General features: G+C 53.5%; 1 protein-coding gene across 1 annotated transcript in view; it reads right to left on the bottom strand.

Annotated features, from left to right (window-relative positions):
* Positions 1–19,360, bottom strand: part of POLRMT (RNA polymerase mitochondrial) — a 77,468-nt gene that overhangs the window by 10,855 nt on the left and 47,253 nt on the right. Inside the window, 7 exon segments of the mRNA XM_029613590.1 lie at positions 2,344–2,417; positions 2,896–2,981; positions 14,900–14,972; positions 15,601–15,699; positions 16,252–16,304; positions 17,007–17,120; positions 17,218–17,304. Of these exon segments, the coding sequence (XP_029469450.1) occupies positions 2,344–2,417; positions 2,896–2,981; positions 14,900–14,972; positions 15,601–15,699; positions 16,252–16,304; positions 17,007–17,120; positions 17,218–17,304 (586 nt within the window).

Genomic DNA, 19,360 nt, shown 5'->3' with positions numbered 1-19,360 from the left:
TAGCTCCCAAGGTTCTTTGACCAGGAGTATATTGAGTTGGCTTTCGCCCAACTCGAAAGGACTTGGTCCTGCTTGTGCTTTGCCTCTGCACTACCGAAGGGCCTCTGTTCTGCCTATATCATCTATAGTTTCTAAAATATGAATGGGTGGGAAAGGATTTCTTTCCCTCCTTCAGCTTGTCCTCCAGCAATTTATGTCCCTTGGACATAAATAAGATGCTTTCACCAGCTGCTCTAAAACCTCCCCAACACGCCTTTGTTAAGGAGGGTCCCTAGCTGAGACTTTGACCAAACATCTGCAGTTTGTTAACCAGAGAAGCTGCCTGGTCAAAACTGCTATCATAACTCTGGAAGACATCCTAATCAAGTCATACAAGGCATCCGCCACATAGGCCACTGCTGCTTTGCCATGGTCTCAGGGTAAACCTACTCCCCGATGACCAGCTGCTTTACCAACTTGTGAGGGGAAAAGCCTTAGCTGGATGTCTCAAGCCAACTATGACGAGGGTACACCCCTTTCTGGTCCGACTCTACCTGAAGAAGTTTGATGCCGAGCTGTTTAAGCACATGTAAAATCAAGGGCCACAACTTTTCCCTGTGAAACCACTGGACCACCTTAGGGTTGTCCCCTTCAGTCACCAGCACCTCCTCCAGATCCAGATTCTAAAAGTCCTGAGGGGACTCCACCCCCATAGAACCATCAGATCATCATCGCCAACGGAGTCCTGGAGGTCTCAGACTCTTCCATGGGGCCACCTCGCTGCCCAGCCAAGCCAAGCACCCTCTGAATGTTGGGTGATGTCTTTTTGCAGGACTTGAGTAACCTTGCAGCTGACCCTGGGTATGAGGACGCTTCTCCCCTGCTGCCTTTCTAATCAGATAGACCTGTGGAGAAGTAACACAAAATCCAAGGAAAAGGCCTGAGAATCCACTGAATCCTCCTGCAATAATAAAGCCTCCTCATCTTCCAAGGCTTCCACAGCCTCTCCATTGGACTCCTCACAGTAAGCAATAAGGGAGGAGCAGAATCCTCTGCCGCCGCTACGACTACACTCAAGATGGCTGCCATTCCCACACTCACGTGAAAAGGATCTGTGGCGGCTCCCAACATCATCAAAGGCCTTTTACGTGCCAAAACGGAGTCTGCACTCTTACACGCCAAAACGGAGCCAGTATTGGCCGAGCTGCATTCTCCCCCAGTGACGCAGCACGTGAACAAATTCACACGGATGAGACAAGCACACATATCCCTGCACAGGTGGCAGGCCTTGCCATGATCCTTGGTTGGCGCCATGTGCATTCCACATGCACTGCCTCATCACTCACCATGGCGGTCTAGTCAACACCAGGACCCCTAGCTACTGCTGGCTCTCTCTTGTGTTTGGTGTGATCACTGATCACTTACAGAGCCAGCCGAAGTCAAGAAATCCTCTCCATGCCACTGTGTAAACGATCAGGTAATATTTTTTTTTTTTGGTAATAAAGACAAAAGTACTTTCCTGAATGCTGCAGAGCGGCTGCTGGTTCCAGAGGGCTCTCCGGAGGATTGAGGGAACTGGACAACCAGCTAATCGAAACCCCCTCTATGGATGAGCCTGCACCAAGGGTCACCACCCCCTGCTCATCTACCTCAACCAGGGAGGATGGCCCCCACCAGGGATCTAACAACCACCTGCAAGGAAGCTCCTGAAATAAATCCAGCGCTCTCGTTTTTATTTCATTTATTTATTTATTTTAACTCCAGACTGCAGGTTTTAAACTTCTACCATCTGCTGGTGACAAATACTGAGGGACTGCAGGTTAAATAGCAGTGTCAGTAAAGCTTTTCTTCTCTGTCTCCATCTGCTAGCAGGGAGGCAAAACCCAGGAGTCTGGACTCATCTGGGGTAAGAACAGGAACAGATACTAGAATCTCTGTGTGCAAGGTGGCAGCTCATGACCCAGGAAACAGCAGGGAGATTGGCTTGTGCCCAGCTCTGGCAGCAGAACTTACCATGGGCTCCTCCGTCTTTGCCAGAGAAGGGCGGGGGGGCGGAAGTGGCAGGAGAAATTTGAGAGGCAGAAACCCTCCATGCCCTGGCAGCTCTTGGCTTTAGAGGCAGGAGGAAGATGGGGGCAGCATTCCCATTCCTGGCTCAGGTTGTAACAGTTCTGGGGGAGACTCACATAGTTAAAAACTTGTCAGCGAGCCAGACTCCCCCTCCATCATCTCACTTGGAGAAGAGCTGGGGGTCCCTCTTCTGAAGGGGGTGTGAGGGGGAAGAGAACAAGATGGGGTTTCTTGCCCTTTCCCAGCCTTCTCCCTTTGCAATGCCTGGGGCTGCAGCTATCAAACACATGCTACCTGTCTGGGGTACTTTAGAAAGCAGCTCCATCATTCTCTGGTTCTCAGGTATGTTCCTGCTCTTTGGAGTTCCACTGAAAAAAAGTAAAATAAGACAAATATTACACAGGGACTCGAAACACCTACTGCAAGCACCAACCCAGCCAAACAACGATTCCTGACCCTGCCTTCAAGTACTGTCACCTGCTCCCTGTGGGAAGAGGGGTCACAATGGTCATGAGGAGATCTCACCTAGATCCTATGGGGGTCATAGCATGAATGGGTCTCCCAGGAAGGCCCATATCTTGTGTGGAGAGAGGGTGCAATACTCATGGGCTCCAGGATGGCCATAGTACGGCCCATAGCCGTGCTATGATGGCACACGATTAATTTGTAATCTATACCACCCATATTTCTCTTTATCGTGCCCTTCTGTAAACCGTTGTGATGGTTATTTAACTTAACGACGGTATAGAAATGGTTTTTAAATAAATAAATAAAATGGAGATGGGTGCAATATGCACAGGGCCTTGAAAGGGTCACATCCATGTAGAGTCAGGGCATGGTACTCACAGGACACAGTAGTTTTGCAGCATGAAACATGACAGTTCCTGTAGGAGAGGCTGACTATGCAACACCACAAACTGCTCACGACAGACCTGCACAAAAATAAAAGCAACAGTGCACTTGCACTATTATTACATAAACATACAAGCTACATATTCTGGGTTCGATAAAGCATTCAGTGTCACGCAGTGTCTGAAGAGCTGTATTAAATAACAGGAGAATCAGAGAAGGGGAGGGAATATGGTAATTCCTTCAATAGGTGTTGGGTGAGGGGAATCAAACATCTCACTCAGAAGAGGGATAGTCCACAAAGGAACCCAATGCTTTGGGGAGTCTTCTTCCAAGAAGTTAAGAAAAGGAAAATTAGTTTCTTACCTGATAATTTTCGTTCCTGTAGTACCAAGGATCAGTCCAGGACACCTGGGTTGTGACTCCGCACCAGTAGGTGGAGACAGAGCAAAACTTGTGGGTGTGAGTCATATATGACCCTGTGCCAGCCACAGCCCCTCAGTCTTACGTAATGTCAAAGTAGCATCTCAACCAAGTTACAAAACCCCAAAACATACTACCAATTCAAAATCAAACCACCCGAACTCCAGGCGGAACCGGGCTCCCCAACCGGGAGAGCTAAACAAGCGATCAGCAAAACTGAACTAAGAAAATTAATGAGCGGACTCTCCGTTACTTCAGCGAAGCCCTGCGGGCGGGATCCTGGACTGATCCTTGGTACTACAGGAACGAAAATTATCAGGTAAGAAACTAATTTTCCTTTCCCTGTACGTACCAGGATCAGTCCAGGACACCTGGGATGTACCAGAGCTAAGTTACCGAGGGTGGGAAGCAGAGAGTCCCGCTCGGAGCACCCTCTCTCCAAAACTCCCGGCATCGGTAGCCCGGACATCCATCCGGTAGTGCCGGATAAAGGCATGTAAAGATTTCCAGGTAGCCGCCCTACAAATCTCTTGAGGCGACACCTGAGAAGCTTCTGCCCAAGACGCAGCCTGAGAACGAGCCGAGTGAGCCCGAAGACCCACTGGAAGCGGTTTTCCCCGCAACAAATACGCCGAACCAATGGCCTCCTTTAGCCAACGGACGATCGTCGTGCGGGAAGCAGCGGCCCCTTTCTTCGGACCAGAGAACAAAAACGAACAGATGGTCCGTTACCCGGAACGGATTAGTAACCTCCAAGTAACGAAGAAGGGACTTCCGCACGTCCAGCTTCCGCAGTTCCCTAGAATGGGGATCGGTGGACTCCCCTACCGCAAAGGCCGGGAACTCCACTGACTGATTGACGTGGAAAGACAAAACCAGGCCTGCAACTCCGAAAAACGCCATGCCGAGGCGATTGCCACCAAAAAACACTGTCTTCAACGTAAAGTCCTTAGTAGTCGCACGCCTCAAGGGCTCGGACGGGGCCGAGCCTAAGGCGGATAGAACCCTGTTAAGATTCCAAGACGGACGCAAAGGAGGACGGAGACGTTTGGCCCCCCGAAGCGCCGCTACCTGGACCCGTAACGAACTGCACGCCCTTGGCTAGACCGGCCTGGAGAAACGTTAGGATAACCGGAACCGAAGCGGAAGTGGGATCCACTCCCCGCGACACGCACCAATCTTCAAACACCTCCCAGACCCGGACATAAGCTAGGGACATAGACTGCTTCCTGGACGTCAGCAATGTGGCTATCGCCGCATCTGAGTAACCTTTTCTCTAACAGCGATTCCTCTCAAAATCCACGCCGCGAGACAGAAGTGATCCGCATCCTCCAAACAAACGGGACCCTGACGCAGGAGCCCCGCGAACGAGATCTGCGAACCACGGCCGACGAGGCCACTCCGAAGCCATCAAGATCACATTGTACGGATGCAACTCTATACGTCGTAGAATCTTGCCTATCATCGGCCACGGGGGAACACGTACAGCAGTATGTCCGTCGGCCACGGAAGCACCAGCGCATCGACGCCCTCTGCTCCTTGTTCCCGACGCCAACTGTAAAATCGCGGGGCCTTTCGTGTTGTGCCACGTGGCCATCAGATCCATGTGGGGAACTCCCCACGTCCGGCAGATGAGACGAAACGCTTCGTCCGCCAACTCCCACTCCCCGGGATCGAGGCGGTGACGGCTGAGAAAAAATCCGTCTGGACAATGTCGACCTCTGCAATGTGGGAGGCTGCGATGTTGCCGAGAGTGTGTTCTGACCAGGCCATGTTGCCGAGAGTGTGTTCTGACCAGGCCATCAGGAGCTGCGCCTCCACCGCCACTTGAGGACTCCTTGTCCCTCCTTGACGATTGATGTAGGCCACGGTGGTCGCGTGGTCCGATAACACTCGGACCGCCTGTCCCCTTGCCAACAGCAAGAAAGCCTTCAGCGCCAGACGGACCGCTCTGGTCTCTAGACGGTTGACGCTGACCACAGGCCTTGGACTGACCTCCCTCGGCAAAAACTGCTCCCCAGCCGGAAAGACTGGTGTCCGTGGTCACCACCGTCCAATCGGGTACCACCAGGGACACCCCACAGGACAGATGCTTGGAATCGAGCCACCAACGGAGACTGGATCTCGCCTGTCCCTCGAGTGGAAGAGGCAGGAAGAACTCCTCCGAGACAGGCTTCCATCGGGATAGTAAAGACGACTGCAACGGCCGCAGATGAGCGAACGCCCCAGGGAACCAGTGCGAGTGTTGAAGCCATGGAGCCCAGAACCGTCAGGTAATCGCTGACTCGAGGAGTGTGAAGAGACAGTAACCTCCGGACCTGAGACTGCAGCTTGCACCTGCGTTCCTGGGAGAGGAACACTTTGCCCTGTTTCGTGACGAAGACAGCTCCCAGGTATTCTAGGGTCCGGTTCGGAACTAGCTGACTCTTTGCAAAATTGATTACCCAGCCTAGAGACTGCACAACCTGTAGGACTCTGGTTACTGCCCACTGGCACTGTTCCTCGGACTTTGCGCGAATCAACCAATCGTCCAGGTAAGGATGAACCAGGAAGCCTGCGCGCCGCCGCTGCGCCACTACCACCATCACTTTCGTGAACGGGCGAGGAGCCGTCGCGAGACCAACCGGCAGCGCCCGGAACTGATAATGCCGCCCCAGGATGCAGAACCGCAGGAACTGCTGGAACGCCGGCCGAATGCCCACGTGAAGGTACGCCTCCGTGAGATCTAGGGAAGCCAGGAATTCGCCCGGCCGCACCGAAGCAATGACCGAACGAATTGTTTCCATCGTGAAGTGAGGGACACGTAGACATTTGTTCACGCCTTTGAGGTCCAGGATCGGTCTGGACGTGCCGTCCTTCTTTGGTACGATGAAGTAAATGGGGTAACGGCCTTCTCCGTGCTGATGGCTTGGGACTGGAACCATAGCTCCTAAGCTTTCCAAGCGTCGGATGGTGCCTAGCACCGCATCCTACTTCTCCGGAGCCTTGCAAGGGGAGATGAGGAACTTGGCCGCCGGGGTACGAAAGAAATCCAACGCGTAACCGTGTTCTCTCACATCGAGGACCCACTGTTCCGACGTCACCCTGGCCCATTCCTCAAGAAACAACGTTAGCCGCGCCCCGACATTTGGGGTCACGCGCCGAGGTTGCGGCGAGGAACGGGCTGACCGCACTTCATTGGGAAGCCTTGGGACCCCCTCCGGTCAGGGCTCCCCCTGGTCTACCGAACCGCTTCCCCCGAAAGGATGCTGCCACTGAGGAGTCCGTGAAGAAGAAGATCGATACGAAGGTCCTGAGGAACGAGGGGGACGCGACTTCCTGGAACCGCGGAACCGGGGTCTGGAGGAAAACGAGGACCGCGCTCTGAACCTATCCTCGGGCAGTTTGAAGGCCCTGTTCTCCCCCGGGGACACCATCAGGTCATCTAAGTCCTTGCCGAACAACAATTTCCCTTTGAACGGCCGGGCTCCGAGGTGAGCTTTAGATGAGCCATCCACTGCCCAGTTCCGCAGCCACAAGAGACGACGTACCGAGACGGCCGCCACCATGGACCTGGCAGAGGTACGCAATAGATCAGGGAGGGCATCCGCTCCGTATGCTATCGCTGCCTCTAAACGATCAGCCTGCGACGCCTCTTCCGGTGACAGACCAGCGTTCGCCTGCAGGACCTGGGCTCATCGCATCGCGAAGTTAGTGCAGATAGCGGCCCGCACCCCCTGGGCGGACATCTCGAAATCTTCTGAAGCTGCACTTCCAGCTTCCTGTCCTGGATGTCCCTGAGAGCCGTCGCTCCCGTGACCGGAATGGTGGACCTCTTCGTCACCGCCGAGACTGCAGAGTCCACTTTTGGAAGTCTGAGCAGCTCCAGCGCGTCCTCCGGGAGCGGATAAAGCTTATCCGTGGCCTTACTGACCTTCAATCCCAGCTCCAGCGTATCCCATTCTTTAAACAAAATATCGATGAGAAGTGAAAAGGAAACGCCACCGCCGGTCCCGTGAGACCGAGGAGAACCGAGACCCTGTTGGCCTCCTGCCGGACCACCACCGGCGGAGCCTCAATTCCTAGTTCCTGGAGGATGGCCGGGATTAAGGGGGACAGTTCTTCACTTCGGAATAGGCGGACCCCCTTGGGATCATCCCCGTCCGCCGGCTGTGCTCCTTTGCCCCCACCGGGCTGAGAGGAGCCGTCCCCCGCCATCTCCTCGGCCCCCCTCGGGGGCTCCTCTGAGAAATCCGTGTCCGTCGCGGAGGAAAGTTCCGAATCGGACTCCTGTGGGGCGCCCCGCGGAGGCCGCCTCCCCCGCGGGGGCTGTCGGAACCCCCCGACATCCTTAGCCTTCCGCTGCTTCGGGGCGCGCTTACCGGGGCCCCCCCAGGGGCTTCCTTGTGTTTGCGCTTGCTACGCTTGCATTTAAGCACCTTACGCAAAAGCAGCGCAAAAACATCTGAAAATGAACCCGATTCGGAGGAATCGTCTCCGGAGCCCTCCCGAGATCGAGACCCCCCCGGAGCGACGCCCCCCCGTCAGGCCCCAACTGTGGGGAAAATGTGGGAGGCAAGGCCACGGTCCCTACCGGTTTCCGCGCGATTTCTTAGCCTGTGGCCAAGATGGCCGCCACTCCCGCGCTTAGTGGGAAGAGGTCCTGCTGCCTCTCAGCTGAGGCACCGCCGCGCGTCGGCGATCGCGAGGCCCGGGAACGGGCCCCCCGAGGCACCCCCGACGATCCTTCTTCGCCCGGAACGCAAGAAAGAAAAAAAAAAAAACACAGGCCGTCCCTCGAGAGCCGCGCGCGCACCGAGCCACAGGCCCGGCACGAAGAACCACACGGCATGGCGGCGAAACGCGGCGAGACTGAGGCGCAACGCGGCTGACAGGCCGAGAAAAAGAAAAATCAAATCCGCGCCAGCCCCCCCGCGATCGGCGCCTCCCCCCCGACTGACCGGAGCGGCAGCGCTAGAGAAAACAGAGAGCCGGCACAAGAAATAAAACCAAACCTGTTTTTTTTTGGTTTTTTTTTTTTTTTTTTTTTAACTTCACGCTGTCCACGGTCCTGGAGCCCTGTTGCAGGAGGGGTGAGTGAACCGGGCTCCCCGGTGTCACCCCTTGCGCTGCTACTAGAAAGCCGGGTCCTCGACCCTAGCAGCGGCCTCAACCAGGGGTGGTGGTCCCCTCAGAACCTCGCAACCCCCCTGGGAGGCAGGGCGGACAGGACTTCACTCACTAAAAATACAACTTTAAAGGAAAATTCAATTGAAAGGAAAATCCAAAGAAAAACCTGACTAACTAACAGAATCAGTGCAGGCAGAGGCTGTGACTGCACATGCACCACCTACTGGAGACAGAGTAAGACTGAGGGGCTGTGGCTGGCACAGGGTCATATATTCAATAGGTGTTGGGTGAGGGGAATCAAACATCTCACTCAGAAGAGGGATAGTCCACAAAGGAACCCAATGCTTTGGGGAGTCTTCTTCCAAGAAGTTAAGAAAAGGAAAATTAGTTTCTTACCTGATAATTTTCGTTCCTGTAGTACCAAGGATCAGTCCAGGACACCTGGGTTGTGACTCCGCACCAGTAGGTGGAGACAGAGCAAAACTTGTGGGTGTGAGTCATATATGACCCTGTGCCAGCCACAGCCCCTCAGTCTTACGTAATGTCAAAGTAGCATCTCAACCAAGTTACAAAACCCCAAAACATACTACCAATTCAAAATCAAACCACCCGAACTCCAGGCGGAACCGGGCTCCCCAACCGGGAGAGCTAAACAAGCGATCAGCAAAACTGAACTAAGAAAATTAATGAGCGGACTCTCCGTTACTTCAGCGAAGCCCTGCGGGCGGGATCCTGGACTGATCCTTGGTACTACAGGAACGAAAATTATCAGGTAAGAAACTAATTTTCCTTTCCCTGTACGTACCAGGATCAGTCCAGGACACCTGGGATGTACCAGAGCTAAGTTACCGAGGGTGGGAAGCAGAGAGTCCCGCTCGGAGCACCCTCTCTCCAAAACTCCCGGCATCGGTAGCCCGGACATCCATCCGGTAGTGCCGGATAAAGGCATGTAAAGATTTCCAGGTAGCCGCCCTACAAATCTCTTGAGGCGACACCTGAGAAGCTTCTGCCCAAGACGCAGCCTGAGAACGAGCCGAGTGAGCCCGAAGACCCACTGGAAGCGGTTTTCCCCGCAACAAATACGCCGAACCAATGGCCTCCTTTAGCCAACGGACGATCGTCGTGCGGGAAGCAGCGGCCCCTTTCTTCGGACCAGAGAACAAAAACGAACAGATGGTCCGTTACCCGGAACGGATTAGTAACCTCCAAGTAACGAAGAAGGGACTTCCGCACGTCCAGCTTCCGCAGTTCCCTAGAATGGGGATCGGTGGACTCCCCTACCGCAAAGGCCGGGAACTCCACTGACTGATTGACGTGGAAAGACAAAACCAGGCCTGCAACTCCGAAAAACGCCATGCCGAGGCGATTGCCACCAAAAAACACTGTCTTCAACGTAAAGTCCTTAGTAGTCGCACGCCTCAAGGGCTCGGACGGGGCCGAGCCTAAGGCGGATAGAACCCTGTTAAGATTCCAAGACGGACGCAAAGGAGGACGGAGACGTTTGGCCCCCCGAAGCGCCGCTACCTGGACCCGTAACGAACTGCACGCCCTTGGCTAGACCGGCCTGGAGAAACGTTAGGATAACCGGAACCGAAGCGGAAGTGGGATCCACTCCCCGCGACACGCACCAATCTTCAAACACCTCCCAGACCCGGACATAAGCTAGGGACATAGACTGCTTCCTGGACGTCAGCAATGTGGCTATCGCCGCATCTGAGTAACCTTTTCTCTAACAGCGATTCCTCTCAAAATCCACGCCGCGAGACAGAAGTGATCCGCATCCTCCAAACAAACGGGACCCTGACGCAGGAGCCCCGCGAACGAGATCTGCGAACCACGGCCGACGAGGCCACTCCGAAGCCATCAAGATCACATTGTACGGATGCAACTCTATACGTCGTAGAATCTTGCCTATCATCGGCCACGGGGGAACACGTACAGCAGTATGTCCGTCGGCCACGGAAGCACCAGCGCATCGACGCCCTCTGCTCCTTGTTCCCGACGCCAACTGTAAAATCGCGGGGCCTTTCGTGTTGTGCCACGTGGCCATCAGATCCATGTGGGGAACTCCCCACGTCCGGCAGATGAGACGAAACGCTTCGTCCGCCAACTCCCACTCCCCGGGATCGAGGCGGTGACGGCTGAGAAAAAATCCGTCTGGACAATGTCGACCTCTGCAATGTGGGAGGCTGCGATGTTGCCGAGAGTGTGTTCTGACCAGGCCATGTTGCCGAGAGTGTGTTCTGACCAGGCCATCAGGAGCTGCGCCTCCACCGCCACTTGAGGACTCCTTGTCCCTCCTTGACGATTGATGTAGGCCACGGTGGTCGCGTGGTCCGATAACACTCGGACCGCCTGTCCCCTTGCCAACAGCAAGAAAGCCTTCAGCGCCAGACGGACCGCTCTGGTCTCTAGACGGTTGACGCTGACCACAGGCCTTGGACTGACCTCCCTCGGCAAAAAACTGCTCCCCAGCCGGAAAGACTGGTGTCCGTGGTCACCACCGTCCAATCGGGTACCACCAGGGACACCCCACAGGACAGATGCTTGGAATCGAGCCACCAACGGAGACTGGATCTCGCCTGTCCCTCGAGTGGAAGAGGCAGGAAGAACTCCTCCGAGACAGGCTTCCATCGGGATAGTAAAGACGACTGCAACGGCCGCAGATGAGCGAACGCCCCAGGGAACCAGTGCGAGTGTTGAAGCCATGGAGCCCAGAACCGTCAGGTAATCGCTGACTCGAGGAGTGTGAAGAGACAGTAACCTCCGGACCTGAGACTGCAGCTTGCACCTGCGTTCCTGGGAGAGGAACACTTTGCCCTGTTTCGTGACGAAGACAGCTCCCAGGTATTCTAGGGTCCGGTTCGGAACTAGCTGACTCTTTGCAAAATTGATTACCCAGCCTAGAGACTGCACAACCTGTAGGACTCTGGTTACTGCCCACTGGCACTGTTCCTCGGACTTTGCGCGAATCAACCAATCGTCCAGGTAAGGATGAACCAGGAAGCCTGCGCGCCGCCGCTGCGCCACTACCACCATCACTTTCGTGAACGGGCGAGGAGCCGTCGCGAGACCAACCGGCAGCGCCCGGAACTGATAATGCCGCCCCAGGATGCAGAACCGCAGGAACTGCTGGAACGCCGGCCGAATGCCCACGTGAAGGTACGCCTCCGTGAGATCTAGGGAAGCCAGGAATTCGCCCGGCCGCACCGAAGCAATGACCGAACGAATTGTTTCCATCGTGAAGTGAGGGACACGTAGACATTTGTTCACGCCTTTGAGGTCCAGGATCGGTCTGGACGTGCCGTCCTTCTTTGGTACGATGAAGTAAATGGGGTAACGGCCTTCTCCGTGCTGATGGCTTGGGACTGGAACCATAGCTCCTAAGCTTTCCAAGCGTCGGATGGTGCCTAGCACCGCATCCTACTTCTCCGGAGCCTTGCAAGGGGAGATGAGGAACTTGGCCGCCGGGGTACGAAAGAAATCCAACGCGTAACCGTGTTCTCTCACATCGAGGACCCACTGTTCCGACGTCACCCTGGCCCATTCCTCAAGAAACAACGTTAGCCGCGCCCCGACATTTGGGGTCACGCGCCGAGGTTGCGGCGAGGAACGGGCTGACCGCACTTCATTGGGAAGCCTTGGGACCCCCTCCGGTCAGGGCTCCCCCTGGTCTACCGAACCGCTTCCCCCGAAAGGATGCTGCCACTGAGGAGTCCGTGAAGAAGAAGATCGATACGAAGGTCCTGAGGAACGAGGGGGACGCGACTTCCTGGAACCGCGGAACCGGGGTCTGGAGGAAAACGAGGACCGCGCTCTGAACCTATCCTCGGGCAGTTTGAAGGCCCTGTTCTCCCCCGGGGACACCATCAGGTCATCTAAGTCCTTGCCGAACAACAATTTCCCTTTGAACGGCCGGGCTCCGAGGTGAGCTTTAGATGAGCCATCCACTGCCCAGTTCCGCAGCCACAAGAGACGACGTACCGAGACGGCCGCCACCATGGACCTGGCAGAGGTACGCAATAGATCAGGGAGGGCATCCGCTCCGTATGCTATCGCTGCCTCTAAACGATCAGCCTGCGACGCCTCTTCCGGTGACAGACCAGCGTTCGCCTGCAGGACCTGGGCTCATCGCATCGCGAAGTTAGTGCAGATAGCGGCCCGCACCCCCTGGGCGGACATCTCGAAATCTTCTGAAGCTGCACTTCCAGCTTCCTGTCCTGGATGTCCCTGAGAGCCGTCGCTCCCGTGACCGGAATGGTGGACCTCTTCGTCACCGCCGAGACTGCAGAGTCCACTTTTGGAAGTCTGAGCAGCTCCAGCGCGTCCTCCGGGAGCGGATAAAGCTTATCCGTGGCCTTACTGACCTTCAATCCCAGCTCCAGCGTATCCCATTCTTTAAACAAAATATCGATGAGAAGTGAAAAGGAAACGCCACCGCCGGTCCCGTGAGACCGAGGAGAACCGAGACCCTGTTGGCCTCCTGCCGGACCACCACCGGCGGAGCCTCAATTCCTAGTTCCTGGAGGATGGCCGGGATTAAGGGGGACAGTTCTTCACTTCGGAATAGGCGGACCCCCTTGGGATCATCCCCGTCCGCCGGCTGTGCTCCTTTGCCCCCACCGGGCTGAGAGGAGCCGTCCCCCGCCATCTCCTCGGCCCCCCTCGGGGGCTCCTCTGAGAAATCCGTGTCCGTCGCGGAGGAAAGTTCCGAATCGGACTCCTGTGGGGCGCCCCGCGGAGGCCGCCTCCCCCGCGGGGGCTGTCGGAACCCCCCGACATCCTTAGCCTTCCGCTGCTTCGGGGCGCGCTTACCGGGGCCCCCCCAGGGGCTTCCTTGTGTTTGCGCTTGCTACGCTTGCATTTAAGCACCTTACGCAAAAGCAGCGCAAAAACATCTGAAAATGAACCCGATTCGGAGGAATCGTCTCCGGAGCCCTCCCGAGATCGAGACCCCCCCGGAGCGACGCCCCCCCGTCAGGCCCCAACTGTGGGGAAAATGTGGGAGGCAAGGCCACGGTCCCTACCGGTTTCCGCGCGATTTCTTAGCCTGTGGCCAAGATGGCCGCCACTCCCGCGCTTAGTGGGAAGAGGTCCTGCTGCCTCTCAGCTGAGGCACCGCCGCGCGTCGGCGATCGCGAGGCCCGGGAACGGGCCCCCCGAGGCACCCCCGACGATCCTTCTTCGCCCGGAACGCAAGAAAGAAAAAAAAAAAAACACAGGCCGTCCCTCGAGAGCCGCGCGCGCACCGAGCCACAGGCCCGGCACGAAGAACCACACGGCATGGCGGCGAAACGCGGCGAGACTGAGGCGCAACGCGGCTGACAGGCCGAGAAAAAGAAAAATCAAATCCGCGCCAGCCCCCCCGCGATCGGCGCCTCCCCCCCGACTGACCGGAGCGGCAGCGCTAGAGAAAACAGAGAGCCGGCACAAGAAATAAAACCAAACCTGTTTTTTTTTGGTTTTTTTTTTTTTTTTTTTTTTAACTTCACGCTGTCCACGGTCCTGGAGCCCTGTTGCAGGAGGGGTGAGTGAACCGGGCTCCCCGGTGTCACCCCTTGCGCTGCTACTAGAAAGCCGGGTCCTCGACCCTAGCAGCGGCCTCAACCAGGGGGGGTGGTCCCCTCAGAACCTCGCAACCCCCCTGGGAGGCAGGGCGGACAGGACTTCACTCACTAAAAATACAACTTTAAAAGGAAAATTCAATTGAAAGGAAAATCCAAAGAAAAACCTGACTAACTAACAGAATCAGTGCAGGCAGAGGCTGTGACTGCACATGCACCACCTACTGGAGACAGAGTAAGACTGAGGGGCTGTGGCTGGCACAGGGTCATATATGACTCACACCCACAAGTTTTGCTCTGTCTCCACCTACTGGTGCGGAGTCACAACCCAGGTGTCCTGGACTGATCCTGGTACATACAGGGAACTGCTCTCTCTTATTCAATGGTTTTTTGTTTTTTTTAATAAACTCCGGTCTGCAGATCTGCACCTCTACCATCTGCTGGAGACAGAGAAATACTGAGAGAATGCAGGTGGCACTCTCGGTTATGTAGCAGTACCTCAAAGTTTTGTTCTCTGCCTCCATCTGCTGGTAGGGATGCGTAAACCCACTTGTCTGGACTGATCTGGGGTACGAACAGGAAATGATAATTCCTTCAACAGGTGTTGGCTGATGGGAAGCAAGCATCTCACTCAGAAGAGGATGAATGAGGGGACCAGAGCATGAGGGAATGAGGAAAGGGGGATGGGATAAGCAGAAGGAGGTGGGCAAAGGAAGGGGGCTGGGAAGCAGAGGACGGAAGTGAGGGAAAACAGGGGTAGGGGTGAGTGCAAGGCAACAGCGGAAGGGAGAAGAAAAGCAACAGAGGATGGAGGTGAATAAAGATGGGGCAGGGAGGCAAGGGGCGTGAAGCATCAGTTTTGCAGATAACAGGAGGGGATTAATGAGGTTTGTTCTCTCCATTACCTGGTTCATAATATCCACAGTGAGAGCATGAGTCCAGAAGCAATCATGGACAGACACAAAGGTCAGTCCCTGCCTGCAAGAGAGATAAGTGTCAACACTGAATGTTCCCCCCCTTCCCCTGCTACCAGCACCAGAGTCTCACCTCCAAAACACCACCCCCTTCACCTGCTATCACACTGACTCCCACCTTGCCAGAGACAGAAGGAATTATCAGCATCGACTGCCTACTCCAGATCACCCCCCCCCCCCCTCCCCGGCCACACAGACACTCCATCTCCTCCTGCCATCTCTTACCCCATCCCCTGATGGCTCCAGCTCTCAAACCCTCTTGTAGAACACTGGAAAGCTGGCAGGCTTGTCTCCATAATACAAACTGCATCAGAAGGCCATGCTGAGAGCCGGCCCACTCTGCTTCATTTCCCATGTTCACCTGCAGACTTCTTCCTTTTGTCCTCTGAGTGACCCAGTGAGGACAGCAAGACAGTGAGGCTCAAATTCTGCAGCTGAATCATCTCTTACCATCACCTTACAACCAACTCTCCGCAACGTCTGCAAAGTATCTTCAGCCAAGCCAACTCAACAGCGCCCCTTCCAGCCTACCCCATTTGCACTCTCTCTTCTATCGCCTCTCCACCTCCTTTCCTTTCTTGTTATATTTCTCTCTCCCTAGAATGTCAAAGCTTCCAGGTCTTGGTATGGACCTGTGACACTGTAGAGCGGTCAGCATCATGTGTGTGGAGTCCAGCGAGTGAATGAAATTGGGTGGAAAAGCATTTTTCTGCTTCACAGTATCCGGTTTCCTGCAGTAGGCGACAGAGAAGAACATTAGTTCCACAATCCCAGATCAGGTCAAGGGAGAAAGAAGGGGGACTATGTTCACAGAGACGAGGATAACAACTCCATAGGTCCAAGACAGGTCAGTGCACAGAGACGGGCATTAGTTACAGCTCCAGGTCAGGGCAGAGAGGAGGACATTAGTTACAGTCCTAGAGCAGGTTGGCTCTTCTAGTTTGCTGAACTATGGCTAGAGTGGACCCCTATCTATGATGGGACAGAGAGAAAATGCCACAGGCAGTTTCTACCCGACAGATGCTTGTGTGCCTTGAGAGTTAGAACAGTCTGAAGTCTTCTGGCAATCAGAGAGGAGGAACAGGAGGAAATAGTTTGAGAGAGAGATTTCCTGGTCCTAATTACCAACAGTAAGAGTTTGGACTCTTTGTAGCAAATATACCAAATTGTGCCAAATGTGTTTAAAAGCCATGGTCAGAAGCCAATCCTGACCCAGCAAAAGTGACTACAAACAGGAGCTGAGAGGAATCCTAGAGAAAGTGGAAGTGGATCATGGCACTTACTCACTGGCATCAGATGTCACTTGCAGGGACACATTCTGGAGATTGCTATAAAACTGAGGAGAGACAGAGAGAAAGGATTGTAAGGGACAGAGCACACAAAGCCCACACCATCCTGTCTTTCAGCAAGGGAGGAGAGCGTGCATCCCTCCATTCAAGCTGATTATCAGCTGCATCCAGACACAGCAGGCAGAGGGAGCACAAGGTATTGTGGGCTCTGTCCCACTGCTGGAATAAGCACTGAACCCAGACAGGTGGCAAAGAGAAATTCTTTACTACATCAGATTTCTTAGGAGCAATACATAGTACCACACCAAAGTAAAGTACGCACAGAGCTCAAAGCTCTGAAGTTGTGCAATAGATTTTATACTTCTCCTCCTCCTAACTGGTTAATACTCTTATCTCAGTCATGTTAATTCTGAATTCTTGAAGGTTATATGATATCTTGTAAGTTAAGCCCAGAAAGCAGAAGCAAAGCCTAATGCTGACCTTTGACCTATATTAGAATTCCAACAGCCTTGGCTGTTTCCACAGGTCTAATCAGTTCAATCATATTATTAAGCTGCCATTATTTTTCTGCTTCTTCACCGCAACCCACTGATCTGTCTCCACGGAGAACCCTTCAAAGTGCCCTTGTAGTGGGAGGGAGGGGGGAGAGATCAGGGGTGCCCTATGAGTTGACAGAACTGTACCTGATTTTGAGAGCATCTAACTTTGGTGGTGCAGGTGGCAGGTCCCTTGAGAGGAACGGCACTTACCGATGCACTCTTGCTGCGATGATAGGGCTGCACAATAGGAAGCCCAAGCGGTGTGATCCACTCCACAGTGCTGCCAGACTTTGCTATCATCCGGGCACTCTGTGTGAGCCAGAGCTGGAAACAAAAAAATTCAGCTGAGTGCTCTGGAGCACCATTTCTAGCCCTGGCTCTCATACCAGAGATTCTATGCAGAAAGAGCAAAGGAATTTACCTGAATTTCTCTAATTCCAGAAAACATTTCCTTAAGGCCACTGAAAACCTTCTGAACAAGGTAATGGGAAGCCTCCCACACGTACTCCTGGTTGGAACAGACACAGCACATCAGAAGCCACATCCCAACTCTTCCACCTCTCCACCACCAGCAAAGCCTCAACCCACGTCATATCTTATTTTACAAACACCCCAAAAGTCCCCCAGCAAAAAAAAAAAAAAAAAAAAAGCTTCATATGGGTCAAGGAAACCAAATACAAAGGATAGAAAAAAAAAAGATAAAGATCTAAGATTCAAGAGCACACATACAGCAGGAAGAGAGCATGAAAATATGTAAGAGAGTTATCCGTCCCAATTGGTAGGTAAGTGGAGCAGTGCGCTGTTTTAATGAGACCAGGCTCTGGTCTTATGTCCAAGGCTCTTCCTAAAGAGCAGAGGCAGATGGAGAACACACTGTCCTCCTACCTCACTTTCAATCTTTAGGAACACTCAGCACAGACACGCCTCATTCTAAACTCCTACAGCCAGCCCCAGAGCCCGGTGGAAAATATAAGATTTGCCATACTGGATCAGAACAAAGGTCCATCAGGCCCAGTATCCTGTTTCCAACCGTGGCCAATCCAGGTCACCAGTTCCCGGCAGGATCCCAAAAGGTCGATAGATTCCATGCTGTTTATCCCAGGGATAAGCAGGGGATGTCCCCAAATCTATGGACGTTTTTCCCCAGGAACTTGTCCACATCTTTTTTAAACCCAGTTAAACTAACAGCTTTCACCACATCCTCTGGCAACAAATTCCAGAGTTTAATTATGCACCGAGTAAAAAAAAAAAAAAAATTTTCTATCTTAAATGTATTACTTAGTAACTTCATTGAATATCCCCTAGTCTTTGAACTTTTTGAAAGAGTAAACAAAGGAAAATTAGTTCTTACCTGATAATTTTCATTCCTGTAGTACCACGGATCAGTCCAGACTTTTGGGTTTTGCCTCCACTCCAGCAGATCGAGACAGAAAGGTTTTGGCAGACTCTGTCCTAAACCCTGAGGTGCCACCTACAGTCCATCAGTATTTCAACGTATCGAAGCAGAATGATCCAAAACCCTACTTAACTATCTGCTGTAACTGGGGTTCAATTCCATAGAAGCTAGGCTAACTAACCCAAACGGCAGCAGAGTCCATAACAAGATTGTAAAACATCAATAAAAAGGTTCAAATTATGCAAACACTTATCTGCAGAGCAAATTAACCAAGAACTGAACGAGCGGACTCTCTGTTATCCCTGCACTGAAAAGGGCGGGACTCTGGACTGATCCGTGGTACTACAGGAACGAAAATTAGCAGGTAAGAACTAATTTTCCTTTCCCTGTACGTACCCGGATCAGTCCAGACTCCTGGGATGTACCAGAGCTCTCCTACCCGGGGTGGAACCTTGAGACTCCTGCTCGGATTACATCTTCACCAAATCTCCCAGAGTCTGGAGCGTGCACATCCAATCGGTAATGACGAGCAAAGGTGTGCAGAGATTTCAAAGTCGCCGCTCTACAAATCTCATGCGGCGAAATTTGTTGGCACTCAGCCAACGAGGCTGCCTGTGAACATGTAGAATGCACTCGGAGACCCTCCGGGAAGGGACGACCCAGAAAGAGGTACGCTGATCCAATGGCCTCTTTTAACCAACAGGCTATAGTAGCCCTAGATGCTTCATGACCTCTCCTGGGACCACTCCAGAGCACAAATAAATGGTCTGACATGCGAAAACTATTTGTGACCTCCAAATAACGCAACAGGGCCCGACAGATATCGAATCTTCGTAAATCAGTGGAGTGGGGATCAGGAGGATCCAAACCAGAGAACGATGGAAGTTCCACGGACTGATTCAAGTGGAAAGAAGATACCACTTTTGGAAGAAAGGAAAGAACTGTCCGCAAGGAAACTCCCGAATCTATAATCCTCAAAAAGGTCTCCCTGCAAGACAACGCTTGAAGTTCCGACTTTCTGCGAGCCCAATAAATGGCCACGAGAAAGGACACCTTTAAAGTAAGATCCTTCAAAGTAGCCCTTTTTATGGGCTCGAACAGCATGTTACATAGAGCTTTAAGAACTAAGTTCAAATTCCACGATGGACAAGGCCTTTTAAGCGGAGGA

This window comes from Rhinatrema bivittatum, chromosome 8 (genome assembly GCF_901001135.1).
Source record: "Rhinatrema bivittatum chromosome 8, aRhiBiv1.1, whole genome shotgun sequence".
NCBI lineage: Eukaryota > Metazoa > Chordata > Amphibia > Gymnophiona > Rhinatrematidae > Rhinatrema > Rhinatrema bivittatum.
The sequence above is the reverse complement of the archived record's forward strand: the minus strand, read 5'-3'. Positions and strand labels throughout refer to the sequence as shown.